Source organism: Lynx canadensis, chromosome B2, assembly GCF_007474595.2.
Source record: "Lynx canadensis isolate LIC74 chromosome B2, mLynCan4.pri.v2, whole genome shotgun sequence".
Lineage (NCBI taxonomy): Eukaryota > Metazoa > Chordata > Mammalia > Carnivora > Felidae > Lynx > Lynx canadensis.
This window is the reverse complement of record NC_044307.1, coordinates 139,900,224-139,921,204: the sequence shown is the minus strand read 5'-3', so window position 1 is coordinate 139,921,204 and position 20,981 is coordinate 139,900,224. Positions and strand designations below refer to the sequence as shown.

The following is a 20,981-nucleotide window of genomic DNA, read 5'->3' as shown; positions in this document are numbered from 1 at the left end:
AACAATAAGACACATAGATAAGAATATATAATGCATACCTTCATATATTACTATAATGTTCCCATTTCATAGGGTTGTGTATATACGATGTATATGATAAGCACACTTCTACATTTACTTATAAATATCTTATTCGTTTCTAAAATATAGTCTTATAAAAAGCCTGAAACCCATAGCTAAGAAGTCTGCACAGTTGAACACAAAGGTAATATGAAATGTTTTTAAAAGTATAAAGCGATTCAAGCAAAACAGTTGTCTGAAAAGATTAATGTAGTAAAAATTAATCTAATAATATAAAAAGACTTAGTTCTACAGTATGAACTAGAGAGAACAGAGAATAGTAAATTAAAAGCCAACTCAAAACTAACTATAACAAACCAAGGGGGGGACATAATGAGGACCTGGACTAAAGTATCAACATTTTATTTTTATTATTTAATACTAAGAATAAAAAGGAAGGATGCAGAACACATTTTTAAAAATAACTCATTGGATTTTATGACTGAGAAGCTATAAATGAAAGAGGCACCTAGGAAAATTCCAAGTTCTCAAGTCTGGGTATTTGGGAGTATGATTTTACTACTGACAGAAAGAGGAAGTCTAGGTTCAGGCTAGAGCATCCGGGGAGGACGGAAGACTAGACTGTAGGAAAAGCAAATAAAAGCCATGTTTTGAAAACCTGCATCAGAGCTATTCCATCACTTTGTAAGACAGGAATCTGAAATAGCTAGCAGCTTCGTTCTTGAAACATCTCTTAATCGTATGCAGTTACCTGGGCAAGAGGGTCAGAACCCTGTCATGAGACAGGTGGAAAAGAAAAACCCAGTCACAATATTTTCTCTAACAATGAATAAGATGTGGCAATCAGGGGAAAGTGAAACATACCAGATGGGTGATGTCAGTCACAAGACAACATAACACAGAATATTAGTATTCCCATCAGGCCTCAGAAATGTGGCATATTAGAATGTGAAAAGGGGGTCCTGTATCTATGCCGATGGGAAAGTAGACTACGTTGAACACACAGACAAAAATAATGTGAGGCAAAAAGCAACAACAATCACAGCTGATAACACTGTATCTCTGAGTGACCAGGACAAAGATAAGGCATAGAGTCGCAGATTTTTCTTTGGCCAGTGTTTGGTACAGGCTCATTTCCAAATATGTATAGTCTTTCCAGTTCCTAAGGGCAAGAATTAAAATATTCTTTTATATAAAATGAGAAGAAAAAAAGAGAAAGTCTAAAAGAAGTTTGTGGAAGGAATAAATACAAGTTTGGATTCAAGTGGTAACAATATAATTTCATGTGCACATGGATAGAAAATACCTAAAAAACATGAGACTGAATCCCAGAAGAGAAAAGCAAAAATACAAGTCATTCCTGAAGAGATAACAATTAAAGAAATAAAGAATAAATACCAAAGACTAAGTATCAGAGAGAATAAGAACAAGAGCCTACCAGGCCTTCGGGTGAAATGATTCCAGAAATATGAGCAACAAATATACAGAATTAAAACAAGGGACAGGCAGTAGCATGATAAAGAAGAAAGATAGTCATAATTACTTTTCATATACTTTGTCAATTATTAAGTACTATCATAAAAGCTGTATCATTTTATCTTCAGAATGACACATTAATATTGTTCTCATTTTATAGCTGGATAAATTTAGGGTAAGTAACCTAACTCAATTCAAATGGTAGTAAGCTACAGAACCATGTCCCAAACCCAGTTCTTCTGCCTACCCAGATGCTCGGTTTCCAAAAACCAAACAAAAAAGCCCACCAGCTAGCAACCAACTAAACATACACAAGTGAGTCACTGAGTAAAATGGTAGATGCTTGTGGAGACATGCCATTGAATAGCATCAACCTAACTAATAACCAAGAAGACTTTGATCAAAAGACAACAGATTATGAAGCTTATGCATCTACTGACCAAATAACAGCTAAACAAATTTCATTTAAATATGAATTTTAAGCAATCGTCAAATAAGGTTTAACAATCTTCCAACCTTTAACAAGGAAGCTCACTCTCTAAAGGATTTAGTCAGGGGCACCTGGGTGGCTCAGCTGGTTAAGCATCCAACTCTTGATTTTGGTTCAGGTCACAATTTCATGGTTCATGAATTCAAGCCCCTCACTGGGCTCTGCACTGACATCACAGAGCCTCCTTGGAATTCTCTCTCTCCCCCTCTCTCGGCCCCTCCTCTGCTCATGTGCGTGCTCTATCTCAAAATAAATAAATATTAAAAATAAATGTGCAGTTGATATATACAAAATGTGATCTCATTATATTAATTAGCATTGAAAAGTAGTAGTATCATTGGGTGCCCAGGCGGCTCAGTTGATTGAGTGTCCAACTTCAGCTCACGTCATGATCTCACGGTTCATGGGTTCAGGCCCCGCGTCGGGCTCTGTGCTGACAGCTCAGAGCCTGGAACCTGCTTCAGATTTTGTGTCTCCCTCTCTCTCTCTGCCCCTCCCCTGCTTGCACTGTCTCTCTCAAAAATAAAATAAAACATTAAAAAAATATTATTATTATTAAGATAGACTAACTCCCTCTTTCTCACAAAAGCTAAGAAACATAGTATTTTGGGTTTGAGGGATATTATAAATGTAACATGGTAATTCCAAATGAAAAATTCCAAATATTTAAAGATCTCATTCACTGCACACTATCCACCTACTGCTCTCTTAAGAAATGACCACTGTTAAAAGACTGGTAGATTGCCTTCCAGAATTTTCTATATGCACCTATGTACATACACAAATACTGTAAGTGTGTATATATGTATCTGTGTAAAATAAATATACGTTCTAGTGCAAAATTATACTCCTAATAACTTTATTTTTTTTTTTAATTTTTTTTTTCAACGTTTATTTATTTTTGGGACAGAGAGAGACAGAGCATGAACGGGGGAGGGGCAGAGAGAGAGGGAGACACAGAATCAGAAACAGGCTCCAAGCCGTCAGCCCAGAGCCTGACGCGGGGCTCGAACTCGCGGACCGCGACATCGTGACCTGGCTGAAGTCGGACGCTTAACCGACTGCGCCACCCAGGCGCCCCTCCTAATAACTTTAAAATAGATTTTCTTGGGGTCGTCTCAGTGGCTCAATCAGTTAAGCATCCAACTTCAGCTCAGGTCATGATCTCACAGTTCATGAGACGGAGCCCTGCATGGGCCTCTGCACTGACAGTGTGGAGCCTGGAGCCTGCTTCCAATTCTGTGTCTCCCTTTCTCTCTGCCCCTCCCTTGCTCACACACACACTCTCTCCCTCTCTCTCTCTGTCTGAAATAATCACTTAAAAAAAATTTTAAAAACATAGTATTAGAACTTGTATTTATTTAATGTTTATTTTTGAGAGAGAGCAAGCTAGGGAGGGGCAGAGAGAGAATCCCAAGCAGGCTCTGTGCGGTCAGCATGGAGCCCAACACAGGGCTCAATCCCTCAACCATGGGATCATGACCTGAGCCAAAAACAAGAGTCGGACGCTTAACCAAGCGAGCTAACCAGGTGTCCCTAGAACTTGTATTAACTTCGCAAATACTGAAAAAATAATTTTACTATTTTACTTAAACGAGCTTTTCTAAACATTCTAAAACAAGCCAATATTTTAAATATTTAAACAAATTCTTAGAGGTGGTCAAGGAAGGCATCATTATCTTTATTTTTGAAATAAGTAAACTGAAGCCAAGAAAAATTAATTAGAAAATGTGTTCATCAGGGTTAATATTAAAGAAATCCTAAAGGTTATCTTGTGTAACCCCATTTTATAAATGATACAACAACTATCTCTTCCCTTGTCAACTACAATCACATCCTACTGTGACAGTAACCACATGGACCCTGCAGCCTTGCTTTAAAATACCTGAACCAGAAGCCTTGTAAAAACAGCAGTCCCAGAAAATCTAAAGGTAGTTACAAAGTAGCCACCACTATTAAAATGTGAACATTAGGAAGATGCTATGGATAAAGGCTTACAGAGTAACTGTACTCCTTTCCCACAAAGAAGGTGTAAGATATGTGAGCTTTGATCTAATGGCTTTTTCACTTTTCTGGAGAGGGTTGAATTGCTAGAAAACTGCTGGCTAGAGGGGTGTTACTGTGTGGTACTTCTTTGCCAAGGTATGCATATTTTCCTATGGCACCTTATCTTATGGGCAGGAGAGCAGCAGTATAACATAATAGTTCATTCCTTATCCTGACCAAGGGGCAGCATGAAATGATAATAATCAACTAAGAATACCCTATTTCCACTCCTCCTCTACATCCAACACACACACACATTAAGTACTACCAAAATCCCACTAAACAAATACACATTGAAAAAATAAGAATGCTAAAATGAGTCACAAGAGCAGAAATTCTAATTTGGTTGCTGACTATGTGTCTTTGATACTAAGTTTCATCGTCTCTCGGTCTTGATTATTCATCCATAAAATGAGTTTGTTAAGTGATACACATCTTTGTTTGTTAAGTGATATACATCTTTCAGGTCTAAAATCTGTAATTTCTGGAAATCAAGTTTAAGCACGGAAGTAAACAAGAAACCCAATCATAGAACCACACACTTCAGTTATGCCGATAGCTACAAATGTGTCACATGACTGTAATGGTCTCTGACTACCCTAAAGTCAAAGGAAACAGAAATGATTCCCCATGGGAGAAACCAAAATCCATAAATATAAACAAACATACACATATATAAAAGTAACTCTTTAGTTTAAATTTTCCCTGAGATCCAGACAATCCAACTTTCTTTAATTTCAGTTCCCTATGTCTTTTGTGAAACATTGAAATAAAATGATATGAATTTTATATCCTTTAATTTTAGAAGTACTAGTAATACTGAAATGGCCAAAAAAAAAACCATGAGAAAGAACAATTCATTTTTAAATCCTCTTCAAAACAGATCCCCACAAACCATATTAACTGAAATTTCTCAGATAAATAATGGATTCTATTTCTAACGATATAGTCTTTACCTTTACAATTTCACATTCACAATTGGTTATTATAGACATAGTTAAATAAGGTAAAGAATTATGTGGCTAACAGGAGCTAATAAAATGCTGAATGATATGAGTAAGCTTAATGTTAAGAAATTCTAATAAAAACCTTAAAGAAAATTAAATCAATCTTACAGATCTCTCCATATACAACTTATATTTTAATTGCACAGAAGAACAGCAATTGCATTATAAGCAGAGTTTAAAATCAAGCATCTCCTATGCATACAGAGTTGCTTTTAAATGTCCTCATATTCACAAATACAATATAACAGAATGGATCGAAGTCTTATCTTAAAAAAAATACATTAAAAAACTGAAGAACATAAAGCTTCCACAAGATTTTGCCTTAAGCCTGCTTCTCTTTTCTGTATCATCTCCCTAGAAAACTCTCAAAATTACTACTGTAGTCAGCAAAATAGTAAAAGTAACTTTTGGTGGTTGAGATATGGGTAGTATTTCCATCCTTCCATAGTAAAGATCTTTCTTTTATGCCAGGTTATTAAAAACGATCTCCCTTCAACCCAACCCACCAAATTATCTTTCTCAAGTTTTTAGCTCCTCCTGATCTGCCCCTCTTAGTGATTGATACCATACCCCTTTATTTACTTTGTCACTTAGCTAAAGCCCTGGCACCACCCTTGTCCTCATATCTAGCTCCTTATTATGAAATTTCTCTTGCATTCATCCCTTTTTCTTCTCCCTATTATCACTCTAGTTGAGCCCCTCATCTTCTCTATACTAATTTAGCCTCCCTTCTAATCTCATCCCTCCATTGTCCTGCCCTGTTTCAAAGATACTACTCATTTTTCTGAAACACAATTTCAAAACCCTTCAGAATCTCCAATCCTCTTTGATTAAAAATGAGGTCTTTACATACAGTGTACAAAGGCCCTTCCTCAGAACATCCCTGGCCCATTTTCCATAATCTACCCAACCCCATCCCCTACCTAAAGCTTCTATTTTCTTGAAAATCATCTTTTATCCTTTGCATCACATAACATCTCCTCTCTCATTCTGTATACACCATGACATACACGATAAAGAGCTTACACACAGTTTACACATGCTGTATCACTATTTTCTGTAACATAATATTCATTACACTACCTACTACTCTTTGTAGTAATCCATTCCCGTTCCCACCCCTATTGGAATATGAATTGAGAAACAGAACACAGGTATCTAAGTTAAGGCTGATAACCACTCTGCAGAATACAACGCCTGATAGCTGGCACATATGCATAAAAAATAAAGCTCAAACAACCAGCAACTACTTCTTGCAGCATTCTTTCCAACCACTAGTTCCTATTACATGAAAACCTTCATCAGCTATAATTACATTGTAGCAACTGGAAAATTCTAAGTAAAATAGAATGAAAAAATGGTCTAACGATCTTGAAGGACTTGTAAATAAAGAAGTTCTCACAGAATTATCTCGAATCATTAATTATTACAGCTCTAAGGGGCCTAAGGCATCTTAATCCTTTGATTATGCAATGAATTAAAAAACTGGGAAATTCTGTACAAGGAATGATGTGGTATCTCTGGCCAACTCCTTTAAAATGTCAATACCCTTCAGCTAAGTTGGTTACAACCCTTGTTCTTACAAGTGCCACAGAAGCAGAGACAGGCCTTTAAAAAAGGTTTTGAGTTCTGACAGAAATAGAAACAAGAATTTGGAAAATTTTGCTCAATAAGAGTAATTACCATAATATTTTTCTTGGTGTAAAAAATTCAAGGTGTTAATAATCCTTACAAAAGCAGTTACTCATACCTCAATAAAGTTTTTAAAAAGGGCACTTACTGGTTAATTAAATGCTTGTAGAAAAACTACTCAAAGGTAAAAGTCCTTTTACAACAAACTTACAACATTGTAAAAACTCACTGTGATGAGTTTTATTCAGTATTTAGCCAGGGACTAGATAGGTAACCTGCACATAGCTCTGGAGCTTTTATTAGATAAATAAATACACTATCAGGACATGTTCTCCCTATTTCAAGAAAACTACATTTAGCAACTTCAGACAGTATTTTAAAACAAATTTTTTTAATGTTTATTTTTTTTAAGAGACAGAGAGACAGAGTGTGAGTGAGGAAGGGGCAGAGAGAGAGAGGAAGATACAGAATCCAAAGCAGGCTCCCTCCAGGCTCTGAGCTGTCAGCACAGAGCCTGATGCGGGGCTCGAACCCACCAGCTGTGAGAACAACCTGAGCCAAAGTCGGACACTTAACCAACTGAGCCACCTGCACGCCCCGGACGGTATTTTAAGAATCATTCCATTATCATTCATTCGTTAAAGCCTTAAAGACTAATGTATCTGAATCATATTTTTTAAAGATTCTATAACAGGGGCGCCTAGGCGGCTCAGTAGATTGAGCATCCGATTTCAGCTCAGGTCATGATCTCACGTTCATGGGTTCGAGCCCCAAGTTGGGCTCCGTCCTGACAGCTCAGGGCCTGGAGCCAGCTTCTCCCCCGCCCCCGTCTCTCTGCCCCTCCCCCGCACACATTCTCTCTCCCTCTCTCTCAAAAATAAACATTAAAAAAAAAATTTTTTTTAATTAAGATTCTACAACACACATATATTTATCACTAAATTAAGTCTGGGTTCTTTGTCCCAATTAATGAGGCTTAGCTTGTCATCTTCTAGTGAGTTAGTATAGCTATAATCTGAAAGCATCAGGACTAAGAATCATTTTCAAATAACACTTCACACACACACAAAAGTAGTATTAGTAGATGGGAAGCAATGAGCCAAGCTTTTCAAAGTGCCCCTTTTGCTGCATTTTTAATCCAGTTTTCAAGAAAATGCTCACTCTGCAATTAATATGAAAATATTTTTTTTATTTTTGTAAGTATTTCTTTTTAAGTTTATTTACTTTGGGGGAGAAAGACAGAGACAGCATGAGCAGGGGAGGGGCGGGGAGAGAGGGAGAGAGAAAATCCAACAGGCTCTGTGCTGGCAGCCGAGAGCTCAAACTCACCAACCATGAGATCATGACCTAAGCTGAAACCAAGAGTCAGACACTTAACTGACTGAGCCACCCCAGGCACCCCTGAAAACAATTTTTAATAGATAAATGTCACTAAATGAAAAAAACAAAAAACATGAATTTTATAAAACCGTGAAAACATCCACACACAAAACTGAATGTAAACTAGACGAGGGCAGGTTTTTTTTTTTTTTTTTGGCGGGGGGGGGGGGGTGTAGGGTTGTGTTTTGTTGTGGAGTCTGTTTTGTACACTATTAAATCTCTAGAGCCTAGAATAGCATCTGCACTTGGTGTAAGTGCTCAAAAATTTTAAATAAATTATTTTCAGTAAGGCAGCTTTTTAAGTTGTTTGTTCCTATTGCTGATGTCCAAATAAGCCTATTATAAAGCCACAAGGAATATATCTTCCTGCTCAATTACAATTATTATAAGTAGCATACTATTAATCAAGTGCTCAGGTTTCAAAGTTTCCAGTAGGAGCCAGCAAGGTTATGGCCTATGGCCTATTTTTGTAGGCCCTCAAGCCAAGAACATTTTCATATTTTAAAAGAATTGTGAAAGACCAACAAGAATATGTGAAAGAGGGGCACCTGATGGCTCAGTCGGTAAATCCAACTTCGGCTTGGATCATGATTTCACAGTTCATGGGTTGCAGCCCCCTATCAGGCTCTGTGCTGACAGCTCAGAGCTAGGAACCTGATTCGGATTCTGTGTCTCCTCTCTCTGCCCCTCCCCTGCTCCTCTCTCTCTCTCTCTCTCTGTCTCATAAATAAATATCAAAAAAAAATTGTTTTAAAGAATATGTAAAAGACGGGCACCTGGGTGGCTCAGTTAAGCGTCTGATTGGATTTCGACTCAGGTCATGGTCTCATGGGTTCATGAGTTCAGCCCCCATGTCAGGCTTTGCACTGACAGCATGGAGCCTGCTTGGGGATTCTCTTCCTTTCCCTCTCTCTCTACCCCTCCCCCACACTCACTCTCTCTCAAAATAAGTTAAAAAAAAAAAAAAAAAGTCTGTGAAAGAGACCTTAAGTGGCTAACAAACCCTAAAAATATTTACTATTTGGTCCTCTAGAGAAAGAGTTTACTGGTCCTTGTGGATGGAGATTCCATTCACAAGAGAATGAAAGTTTTTTGAATACACACTTCTTTCACCTATGAATCTACAATATTAGAAACACATCCTTCACCTAAAACCTTCTCTACATCTAAACTTCTGAATTCTGGCTTTTTGATTTGAAAAATGTTAAGAAACATTTTTAAACCACAACATAAATGGTTACGAATGCTCAAGCTAATAAAAAGGGAAGAATAAAGTTAATTTATGTTTAATGTCTTCCACACTAAAGGGATAAAATACCAAAAATGGACAAAGGAAGAAAAAAAACCAAAATGGAATACAAAAAAACCCAATCTAATTATACTTCAAATGAATAGCAGAACCACATTAAGGGGAAAAAATTAACCAAGCCATGTTTAAACATAGCATTTTGACTACATGCCCTGAGGTTAAAAAAAAAAAAAAAAGAGAGAGAACTATAAACAAATATTAAATGCTAATTAATACGTTTGTTTTCAGAGACATATGGTTTAGCAATTCTGAAACTACTTTCTGTGTGTTTTAGGTTTGATCAAATATGTAAATACACTGTGGGTAACAGAAACTAGTTTTCTTGCTGTCAGAGAAAGTAATTACAGAATTGGAAAGGCAAAAAACTAGAATGAACCCTACAGTTGTTGGACTGGAACTGGAGGTTATCAGGGTGAATCCATGGCTTTTTAGATAGGCAGACAGTTAAAAACCAAAAATTCATGTGTATATATGTTTATGTACATACGTATACATGTATACATATATACATATATGCAGTATTGTTATATATTATATATATATAATTTCTAGATCAATCCACTAATAAATATCCATGAGAAGAAACTAGAATTCCTTGGAGGAATGGCTGATTCCAAGGCTGGGGTGGGAACATCTTATTATGTAAGAAAGAGAATTCTCAAAACATAACGACCACACATCAAAAGGACACAAAAGACAGCTTGAAATAGCTCTGACTGGTCAAAATTGAGACACTCTCCATCAAAAAACCCCAATGATTAAAAAAAAAAAAAAATCCACGAGTTCATACTGATATGCATACATATACATAAACACATTAAGTGGGAAGAAGGAAAAGCTCTTACAGAATGCTAATAATAAAGAAATGATAGACTTAGAAAATCACCTTTTGGCATTAGTACTGATTCAAGGCAAGAATTAAACAGATGCTTAAACAAATGGGTTAAAGTTTGATAAGCAACAAGGTATGTGCTTAGTTTCAAAATACCTCCCCATAAGATACTTGTTACAAAGGGATAAATAGTATCTTCACAACAGAGAAAAAACCTTGGGGGGGGGGGAGGGTTAACATTCCTATTAATGGGATAAATAGACACCATGTGCTTTCTGAGAACACAATATCATTTCTGCAGAATGCGAAAAATGTGTAAGCTTAACCTAATCATTAAGCAACAGAAGAAAACTCAAACAGAAAATTCTAAAAATAACTGGCCTATTATCATTAAATACAATCAAAGGTCATAAAAGACAAAGAGTTATAACCAACTGTTTCAGGGTAAAGGATACTGAAGAGACAAGATGAATGAATTCAAGGTGTGGAGTAGCATTTACTCTTTCCGTTATTAAGGACATTACTGATATAATTAATAAAATCTGATCAAGATCTGCAAACAACTGCATTATATCAAGGTTAATTTCCTGATGTTGATTCCTATACTATGGCTATGTAAAAGAATGTCACTGCTTGTAGAAAACAGCCACTTAAAAGTAAAATGAATTGCATTTCCTATCAAAATGCCAGAAAAAGTTTGTGTGTTTTCATGTGCATGTGAAGAGGGAGTGAACAAAAAAGCAAAAATGGTTCATTAACATAATTAGGTAGAGAAATCAAGATGAAGTGTACATATAATCCTTCATTCTTGTAACTTTTCTGTAAATCTGAAGTTGTCAAAATAAAGTTCAAAAGTAGGAAAAGGCTAATTTATACTTGGACATTATGACAGTAAAAAGGAATTGTGAAAAACTGAGTGATAGTTCTTTACACAAGGGTAAGAAAATATCTCAAGCAAAGGCTGAGACCTGGGTCTGTCTCTTCCAGTTTCAGCTCTAATACTTACAAAGTCACATTTTGTTGGTAAAACCACAATGGTGGCCTCAGTTTTCTAGTTGGTAAAAGGAGAGTAGCACCTATCCTTTTCTCAAAAGCTTATCCTAAACTTCCACTGAAACTTGATGGTTGGGGTCAAGAGGGTCAGAGCACAACACTATATACTGTAAAGTGGCTCACTTTTAACAATGGTAAACAAAAAGTATTTTAAAAAGACCTAAGCCACACATCTTTCATCACAGCAAACAGCTGTTGCAGAAAGTAGGTGTCTGCTATATATTTTGGTTTGTAAAAATTTTCACTTACTCAACATTCTTTTTACCCATATACTTCAAATATTTCAATAAATTCAAACACCCCAATCTATTTATTTTTTTACCATAAAACTTTCCAGTGTAAAAATCTTACTAAATTTTAAAAAGCCATGAACTAGGATTTGGTCAACTTATTTTTTTAAGTAAAATATAACTGACATAGAACACTATTAGTTTCAGATGTACCAGTAAACCTTTTAGGTACTGTGACCCAGTATAAAAAGATCTTTATATCATTTCCCAAATTCTATACACCAAGACATAAGATACACAATCCAAAGTGTTTCATCTTTCACTGACAAGCTACTCAAATTAGCCCTAAGGAATCCAATCAAATTCAAAGAATAAACGTTTATAAGAAAGAGGACCCGATTTTTTCATGTACTTAAGCAAAAGTTTGCTTTAAAAATAAAAATACTTATTAACTTATTCTCCAAATTCACAAAGGTTTCGTCACCACTTAAGACAAGTTTTTAATCATTTGCATGTGGAGACAAATACTTCAGTGACAAAGGGAAACATTCCTACAGCTGTTACGCAATAGTTACGATTTCAAAATAAAAACTGATTTCTATAGATACATGATACAAAATTTGGTATAAAATAAAACTTAATGTAGCTCATCTTGTTTTCCCACTATTGAAACATAAGACCATATTCTTGTTGAAATAAGTCTACTTGCTCATCTCTATTTTGAGTAACAGATGAGCATTCTAGACTAAGGCAAAATGCTGAGAGGAGCAAGCAGAAGTGAGAAGGGCTGCGGCCAGCCGGTCCCCAAAGCACAGAGCCCCAGCGTCGGGCCTGCCCGCTCAGCCTCACCAGCTCTGTACCACCTCACTCAGGCACATAAAGCTGATCGAGGCGGGGAAGGATTACAAGAACATCAGCTCCAAAAAGGGTATGCTTCCTGCTTGTCTTGTTTACCACTGTGTCCCAGCAGATAGAAAAGTGCCTGGTACATGGGTAAGCACTTTATTGGCTAAATGAAAGAATAAAATCCTAGGTCTTTCAAATCAACCTACATAATAAATTATATTAAGTTGTGGAATTATTTTAAAAACAAATTTGGCACACATTAACTTCATAGCCATAACTGTGTTTAAGACACGTTAACAAATATTCTCTATTCTCCATTCTGACCAAATGTGGTAAGGTCAAAGTTACCGAGACACTTCCTGACCTATAGTAGACAACAGAATTCATTTACATATCCTTCCCTGAGTTTAAAATATGGTGTGTAAGAAATTCTTGTAAAACCAGATTAGAAGACCAAATGCATAAAATTAAAAACCAAAGCACAAATGCATCGTTTATCATCAAACTTGAGATAGAATTAACTTACATAAGAAATTACAGGCTACAGAAAAATTTTTCAGCATTTATTTCTCATATCAGTAGCTCTACCAAAATCTGCTCCTTCGTAATTAGAAAACTAAAAATTTGATGTAGTCTTTTTGTTTCTCCAACCCTGCAGTATATCTGTCAATGATCTATCATCTTATAGTTTGAAGAACTTCCTCAAAATATAAGATGCATTTTATTTCCAACCATCAAATTAACAGGTTTGCAATTTATTCACATTAAATAGGTAATGTTATATTCCTTTTGCATTACAGTAAAGTTATGTGGAGCAGAATGTAAGTAAATGCAGCAAGAGTATATATGATTTATGCTCACTATTAAGCACAATAACTTTTTTTTCCACTTAACCTATTTTTTGTGAAGAAATTCAACTATTCCCTAGATGTTCTCTTTAAGATTACTAATATATTCGAAGTGACAAAATTTATTCCACTTCCCAAGTATGGCCCATATAATCAAGACATCATTTCACTTCCAATTTAAACCTAGTATTTTCCAAAGGGCCTGCCTTATGTGCGTTATAATCATCTTACTATGCTTCTTGTGTCCATGCTGCTGGAAAAAGCAGTCTGTACAAGCAGGAGTAGAGGCACAATCCTGAGAGAGAGGAGTAGAGAAAGATGTTGAGAAAACAAAAACAGATAAAATGAGCTCATTCGAGTTCAGGAGCTCAGCCAGTGTTCAAGGTCAAGGTTGATTACATTTTCTCATACCATTTTGAGTTAGAAGTTGTCCAATAACAGCAAAACTGGCCCTAGAAAGAGATATCTGAAATTCCATGTGCGACTAGTAATATCATCACTAATTCTAAGCCAACTATACTTCTAAAAAAAGAAGCAAGTGATCATAAAATATGACTATTTAGGAATCTGGGGAATACAGATGTCCCCTAAATGTCAACCAAAGTTACTATAACAAACTCAGTGCTAGCCTAAATAAAATGATAGAGCTATTTCAATCTTGCCAAAAAAAAAATGCTTACATATAATCTTGAACAATTAAGACTATAACACTCCCAAGCATGTTCTCAAAAATCACTATTATCAATCTCCATTATCCTTGTTTTCTAAATTTTTAAAATAATATAAGGAAAAACCCCACAACTTTTATCATACATTGCTTTAAACTGAAAAACAGTAAAGCAAAAAAAGGTTTGGAAATAGCATAATCAAAAAATGAAGTTTAGGGGCGCCTGGGTGGCGCAGTCGGTTGGGCGTCCGACTTCAGCCAGGTCACGATCTCGCGGTCCGTGAGTTCGAGCCCCGCGTCGGGCTCTGGGCTGATGGCTCGGAGCCTGGAGCCTGTTTCCGATTCTGTGTCTCCCTCTCTCTCTGCCCCTCCCCCGTTCATGCTCTGTCTCTCTCTGTCCCAAAAATAAATAAAAAACGTTGAAAAAAAAAAAATTTAAAAAAAAAATGAAGTTTAATCTAACTAGAACTTTCAAATGGAATAGTCCCCTCCCAATGATCTCTCCTTAGTAAACTGAACATTACAAACAGATCGGAGTTTCAATTAAAAAATTTCTACCCCCACATTAATTTTATATTTAATCAAAGAATCTTCTAACAGGAAACCTAAATATCTCAAATCAATCATTTTCTTTACATAGGAGAAAACCAAATGTCCAGAAATGTTAACTACCTTGATCCAGGTCATTCAGTACATAGTATACCACTCATTCATTCATTCATTCATTCAAGAAGTATTTATTTGACACACACTATGTATTAAGGTACTGTGCTATGTACTGAGGATATGAAGCAATGAAAATATATGGTCACTGTCCTCATGAAACTTATCGTCTGGTAGGAAAAACTATTATTATATTACTTATAGTAATCACTAAGAGTGAAAGTACAGTTTTTTAAGATCATGTAATGGGAATTAAATCAGTGATTCTCAACCAAGGTCTATTTTGTTCCCCAAGGGGCATTTGATAATGTGTAGACATTTCTGGTTGTCACAATAGTGGCACCTTGTGGGTAGAGGCCAGGATCACTGCCAAACTTCATATAACGCACAGAACAGCTCCTCACAACAAATAATTATCCAGCCCAAAACATCAATAGTACTGAGGGTGAAAAACCCTAATCTAAACCACTGGAGTAGGAAGGCGTTAGTGAAGGGTTCCTCCCTTTATAACACTAAGTATGCCTACCTTTAAGAGAGTTTCCCAGCGTGGAAACAAAAAAGATGGCTTGATTGATACAATTAACCAAAGTACTCACTAGAAAGTTAAAACAGGAAAGAAAGGAAATAGGAGACAGATTCCCTGGTAGGTGAAAATGAAACAAAAATGCAATGTCTTCTGGTTGCTTCACATAAAATTCCTTTCCTGAACCACAGACAAAAGAAAAATACACAAATAAAAACAAAATTCACACCTTTTTATTTATTACTCCCTCTACCTTTTCCACTGTTCACCATCCCATGTCTACTACTAGATACTGGTGGGAACATTATAAAATGTCCTATAGTTGGACAAATGAACACTATGGAAACAAAACTGGAAATGAAGTAAAACAGAGATGGGACTTCACTTCCGATGCGAAAGACAAGACACAGAAGAGGAAAATGTCCTAGGTGTTAACCTGACTCTGAAAAGTCTACATCTGCTAATCTTGACTAACTGAAGGATCCTAAGGACAAAACACACCAAGAATTCAGGCATCCTAAAGATAAAAGGTACTAGAACCATTTCAGAATTTATGAACCAAGGCAAATCCAAAATTTAAATTGTGGTAATTTACTGGACACATCTCAAATCTACATATTTGGTTCTTTATTATCCCACTCAGCCTTTTCTGAGCAGCAAGAGAAATGGATCATGATAGAAAAAACAACTATAGTAATTCACCAAGCTATACAAAGAATCTAGGGGGAAAAACTGATCACTAACTGGTATTTGATTATGTTAAAGTATTAATGTTAACTTCTTGAAGTATAATAAGTCCTTAAAAATCTGAAGAATCCAACACACAAGTGAAATTCATTTCCTCTAGTCACTTTGTCTAAGTATAGCCAGTGCATAACAGATTCTTATATTTTCCATGTATTACTTTAAGAGTTCCTTGATCATGGGGGCGCCTGGGTGGCTCAGTCCTTTAAGCGTCCGACTTCAGCTCAGGTCACGATCTCACGGCTGGTGGGTTCGAGCCCTGCATCAGGCTCTGTGCTGACAGCTCAGAGCCTGGAGCCTGCTTTGGATTCTGTGTCTCCCTCTCGCTCTCTGCCCCTTCCCCACTCACACTCTGTCTCTCCGTCTCTTAAAAAAATAAACATTAAAATAAATAAAAAAAATTAATTAAAAAAAGAGTTCCTTTATCATGAAAGTGCCCTCTCCGATTAAGTTATGATTTTCTGAGGAAAGAGTTATGCATTGCTAGTCTTTTCCATCTTTTCAAAAACAAAGTAATAACCCTACCACAATGACCACCATTCAGTGGCATTCTTAGGGACAGCTCACATAAAACTGCTGCATTCCAGTAATCGGCTGTGGTCCTAAAATAGTTAATAGAGTTTAAGCAGACCAATGAGTCCCCTTTCACTGAAGTGAGAACTCTAAACCACCATAACAAGGGTATGACACCATCTCGGAGCAGCTACAACTACAATACTTGTAATGATAATAATTCTCTCAGTTAACTGCCCAGGTCAAGCACTGACTCTTAGGGAATCTTATATTCCAATGTGGACAAACTTTCTTTCTTCATTTCAGAACTGACATTACTGCTCCTGGGATTAACTCATCACAATGATGACGCTTATCTGTAAATTACGGCTTTCCCACAAAACTAGCACAGTGGGCACTTAAATATCAGTTCTTAGACCTCAATCTCATTGAACTCAAGATAACTAAGGAATTTACCACATAAAGGATCTTCTGACAGTGATTTTGAACACAGGGAAGGAGAGGGCACAGACTCCCTTTGAGAGATTATGGTGGGTAGGGGTGGGGGCAGCAGCACCTGTTGACCATGATTCAGAAACACAGTGCATAAGGCATGAATTTTCAGACTGAAACTCATCCACGGTTTGTAAATTAAAAATCTATATTCTTAACTTGGGTTGCCTGGCTGGCTCAATCGATAGAGCATGTGACTCTAGATCTCAGGGTTGTGATTTCAAGCCCCACATTGGATGTAGAAATTACTTAAAAATAAAATCTTTAAAAAAAAAAATCAATATTCTTAACTTTCAAATCTCTGGTACTGTATGTCCCTATTTTCAAGCCAATGCTGGAAGGGGGTCAATATTAAAAAACCTGAGAACTGGGGTGCCTGGGTGGCTCAGTCAGTTGAGGGTCCAACTGTTGATTTCAGCTCAGGCCGTATCTCACAGTTTGTGAAATTGAGCTCCTCACGTTGGGCTCTGTGCTGACGGCATGGAGCCTGCTTGGGATTCTCTCTCCCTCTCTCTCTGCTCCTCTCCAGCTCTCCCACACGTGCTCTCTCTCTCTCTCTCAAAATAAATACACTTAAAAAAATAATAATAACCTGAGAATTAGCAAGCCATAAAACCTAAGCATTTCATATTTTAAATCAGGCTTTAAAAGCCAAATTCACTATAAGTAAACATTCTAAAACATCCTTTTCTCCTAATACTATAACTCAAGATTCTTTTTTTATTTTTACCCTTTACGATACATGATTTAATGGAAAATATTCATTACTGAACTATTTCCCATGACTATATGCTTACTTGTAACAAAATTACTACAACAGCAAGCATTACATTCACAGAAACTATATTCAAAATCAGAAAAAAAGATTATGTATTTTGTGTTTAAAACAAAAAGTATATTCCTCTGAATCTTTTTTGACAGTACTTCCCTCCCCCAACACTCTACGACTCCATATTGCTATTTTTAAGCTAACTCCACATTCAAACATGGTGAAGTTTGCAGATTAGTAAATAAAAGTTGAAAGATTTTCTAACTTCTTTGAAATCCGTAGGGAGAAAGGGGAGCGCACTACACACACTAAAATGGAACTACTACTGCCAATTTCAAATTCCTGTAAAGATTAGATGAGAAAACAGGTTAAATATACAGCTAGCCATGTAAATATCAGGCCCCCTATCCTTAATGGCAATACTCAATTGAAAAACTGATATACCATTTCTATTCCACTGTGCTCTATTGTGACAACCATAGTGTAGTTAACACCTTTTCTCTAACTATCACATGAGGGATCCTATTCAAAATTTTGTGGGGAGGGGGGGTGCTGGGAGTGAGGGAAGATATATATTAGGAAACCCCTAGACAAACAGAAGAAACACCCATCAAAAAGGGGTGGGGTAGGAGCACCTGGCTGGCTCAGTCAGAAAGGCATGTGACTCTTGATCTCCGAGCTGGGAGTTCTAGCCCCACGTTGGATGCAGAGATTACTAAAAAATAAACTTAAAGAAAAAAAAAAGTGTGGGTGGGGGGTAAGTCAAATCACTGCACTGGAAATAAAAGAAAGGCTTTTTTTTTAAAATATATAATTCTTAAAACTTTAACATTCCATAGTGCTGTAACACAGTATGCAGCAAATAAAAAGGCTACATAAAGCTGTTTTCTTTCCCGCACAGCTGAGAAACTATTAGCAATAAATTGGAACATACAGTACCAATATTTTTTTCTTTTAGATTTTAAGCACTACGTAGTATTGCTGAAAGAACCAAATTTTGTAGTGATTAGCTGTAAATTCATAAATAAAATGGAAAAAAGATTCCCAAGTCTACCGCTCTGTTTATTAAATGGTTAAAAAAGAGAAAGAAAATCCAATACCAAAAAAGAAAATCCTTTATAAAAAAAAAAAAAAGGTTTGTTTTCATCTGTGTCATTGCTGTGTACTGTAATATGGAGAGCCCAACTCACACGAATGTTATCTAACTTTTATTTAGCCTCTTTGCTAAGCTTCCCAAATGCCAATTCTTAAAAAGAAAAGAAGAAGAAATAAAAGGAAAAAAAATGTAAGACAGTTTTAAAAAAAAGTATTATCCTCTTCATATTATCAACAGTAACATGTCTGGTATTTTAAAAGGTGAATATTTAAGATTTTGTTAATGACACTATTGAATAGAGTACCAGCACTTCCGCATCAAAGTTCATAAAATTCATGCGACTTTAGTTAACATCACATTAAAATTCTTTCCAAGACAGATAAGGATAATTCTGGTTATGTAGATAGGTGCTCGTCATGTTTAATGTTTGCATTAAGATCTATTTACGTCGGGGTTTTAAAAAAAAATAACGTACTTTATTAAAACCTGTCTCCTTTCAGACTAGTGAATTCAATTAAATAGTGAAACCTGGACACCTGCTTTAAAATCTAGTGTTAGATTTGACATTATGAATGAGCCCGTGGGAAATGCTTCCCCAACATCTTCCCTCTCCTGAAGCGCAGACCTCTGCCTACCATTTGTGTCTTTATGCCCTAATGATGAGAGGAGGGACAAGTAACAATCCTGCGTCCCCATCAACCATTCTCTTAGCGTAAGTCCCTAGCTGGCAGATTACCTAGCCAACAGTATCTCAAATATAAACAGTACGTACAACGTGACCATAGATCATCACCCCTGTTAGGTTCCCTTCCTGTACTACCCTCATCGGTGCCTGCCTCATTAAGGACCCCGGGGAAGTCTGGGCAGTGCTGTCCGGCGTGCAGTTAAAATCCCGCAAGCCCACGAAAGAGGTGGGCGGGCCAGGCCTCGGCGGAACTGACCCCGAGAGACCAGCCAGGAGCCTCAGGGGGAGGGCCCAACGGGGCCTTCCCTCCAACCCCTAAGCCACTCAATAGGGCGCTGGAGACACCGGAACCTCCCTCCGCCCCGGGGCGGCCCTCCCCCAGCCCTCCCCTCGGACTCGGGGGAGGGGCGCGGGGCAGAGAAACACCCCTCCCCCTCCTCCCCGACACAGCTAGGCCGCCACTCGCCCCACCCTGGGAAATCCTGCAGGCCCGCACCCACCCGGCTCACGCGGGCCTCGTCCCGGTGGGAGGTATGGGTAGGAGGGGAAGCTAGACTGCAATACCAACCTCGCTATTGAAGGTTTTCACAGCCTCCATGTTGTCGGTGCGGAGGCCCCGAGCCCGGCGGCGGAAGAGGCGGCGGCCACTGCACTGGGTGGGAAGAGCGAGACGCGGGCGGCGGCGCCGCCGCGAGGAGGGGCGCCGGCGGGAGACCCGGCCGCTGCGACCCTGGGGCCGAAGCGGAAGGGCAAGCACTGGCAGGGAAAGACTCCCTCAGGGGCAGCGAGGCTCCGGCATGGCCGCTAGGGCGGGCGGAGCGCCGGTCTGGGGAACACAGGCGCTGCCGGGGCGGGTCGGCAGCGGGCGGGGGAGGGGCTGGGCCGCGGCGCCTTCTCTTCTCAGCCCCGCTCGGTCTCGGTCCTCCGCCCTCTAGCCCCGTCCCCTACACTCCCCACCCCCTCCTTCTTCTTCCTTCGTCAGACTCCTGTTTCACCTCCCCGCCGCTCGGGCCGCAGGAACCAGCAGCGCACAGCGAAGACGGAGGAGGAAGCGCTGGCAGCAGCGGCTGCGGCATCCAATATGGCGGACGCGAGTCGGGCCGCGCAGCTCGGAGATCCGCGGCGCCGGCCAGCGCGCCCCCTGGTGACTGGACCGCGCGGGCCCGAGCGGCCGCGCGGAAACCAACGAGCCAGCTCGGGCCAGAGCGTCGCCGCCCGGAGGTCCCGCTCCGCTCGGCCCGGGGCGGCCAGCTCCTCGCCCCCTCCTCGCGCCTTGCAGACGCGGGAGCGAGCGCTGCGGCCGCGTGGGGCGCCGCGGCCCGCCCTTGGAGGGCCCTGCGAAGCGTTTCTCTGAGAAATGCCAAAGTGTCCCCGTAACACGACAAGTTTGGGAAATAATGTCCACGTTTCGGTTGTTTGCATGTGGATTGGCCCCTTTACGTGAGATGCTGGGTTCACGTGCCTTTGAGAACTTCACTGGACAGTGGCCTAAAGGTTAACAGCCAAGAGAAAAGTTCCTAGTCATTCATTTATTTAGTAACGATGAGTCCGTGCATTTTAATAGCGTCTCGAGGAAATGTGAGAAACAAAAGCCTCGGATCCGGATGGGGGCAGGGGGACGAGGGAAGCACGCACACAGCCAGCAAGCAGCTCAGAGCA

General features: G+C 38.6%; 1 protein-coding gene and 1 pseudogene across 1 annotated transcript in view; one reads left to right on the top strand and one right to left on the bottom strand.

Annotated features, from left to right (window-relative positions):
- The window catches only part of SCAF8 (SR-related CTD associated factor 8), a 92,044-nt gene extending 71,609 nt beyond the window's left edge, over nucleotides 1-20,435 (bottom strand). Inside the window, 4 exon segments of the mRNA XM_030317122.1 lie at nucleotides 13,402-13,431; nucleotides 13,433-13,465; nucleotides 19,891-19,974; nucleotides 20,318-20,435. Of these exon segments, the coding sequence (XP_030172982.1) occupies nucleotides 13,402-13,431; nucleotides 13,433-13,465; nucleotides 19,891-19,974; nucleotides 20,318-20,398 (228 nt within the window). The 5' untranslated portion in view covers nucleotides 20,399-20,435.
- Nucleotides 667-1,113, top strand: LOC115514553 (annotated as a pseudogene).
- Nucleotides 20,436-20,981: the final 546 nt, after the last annotated feature.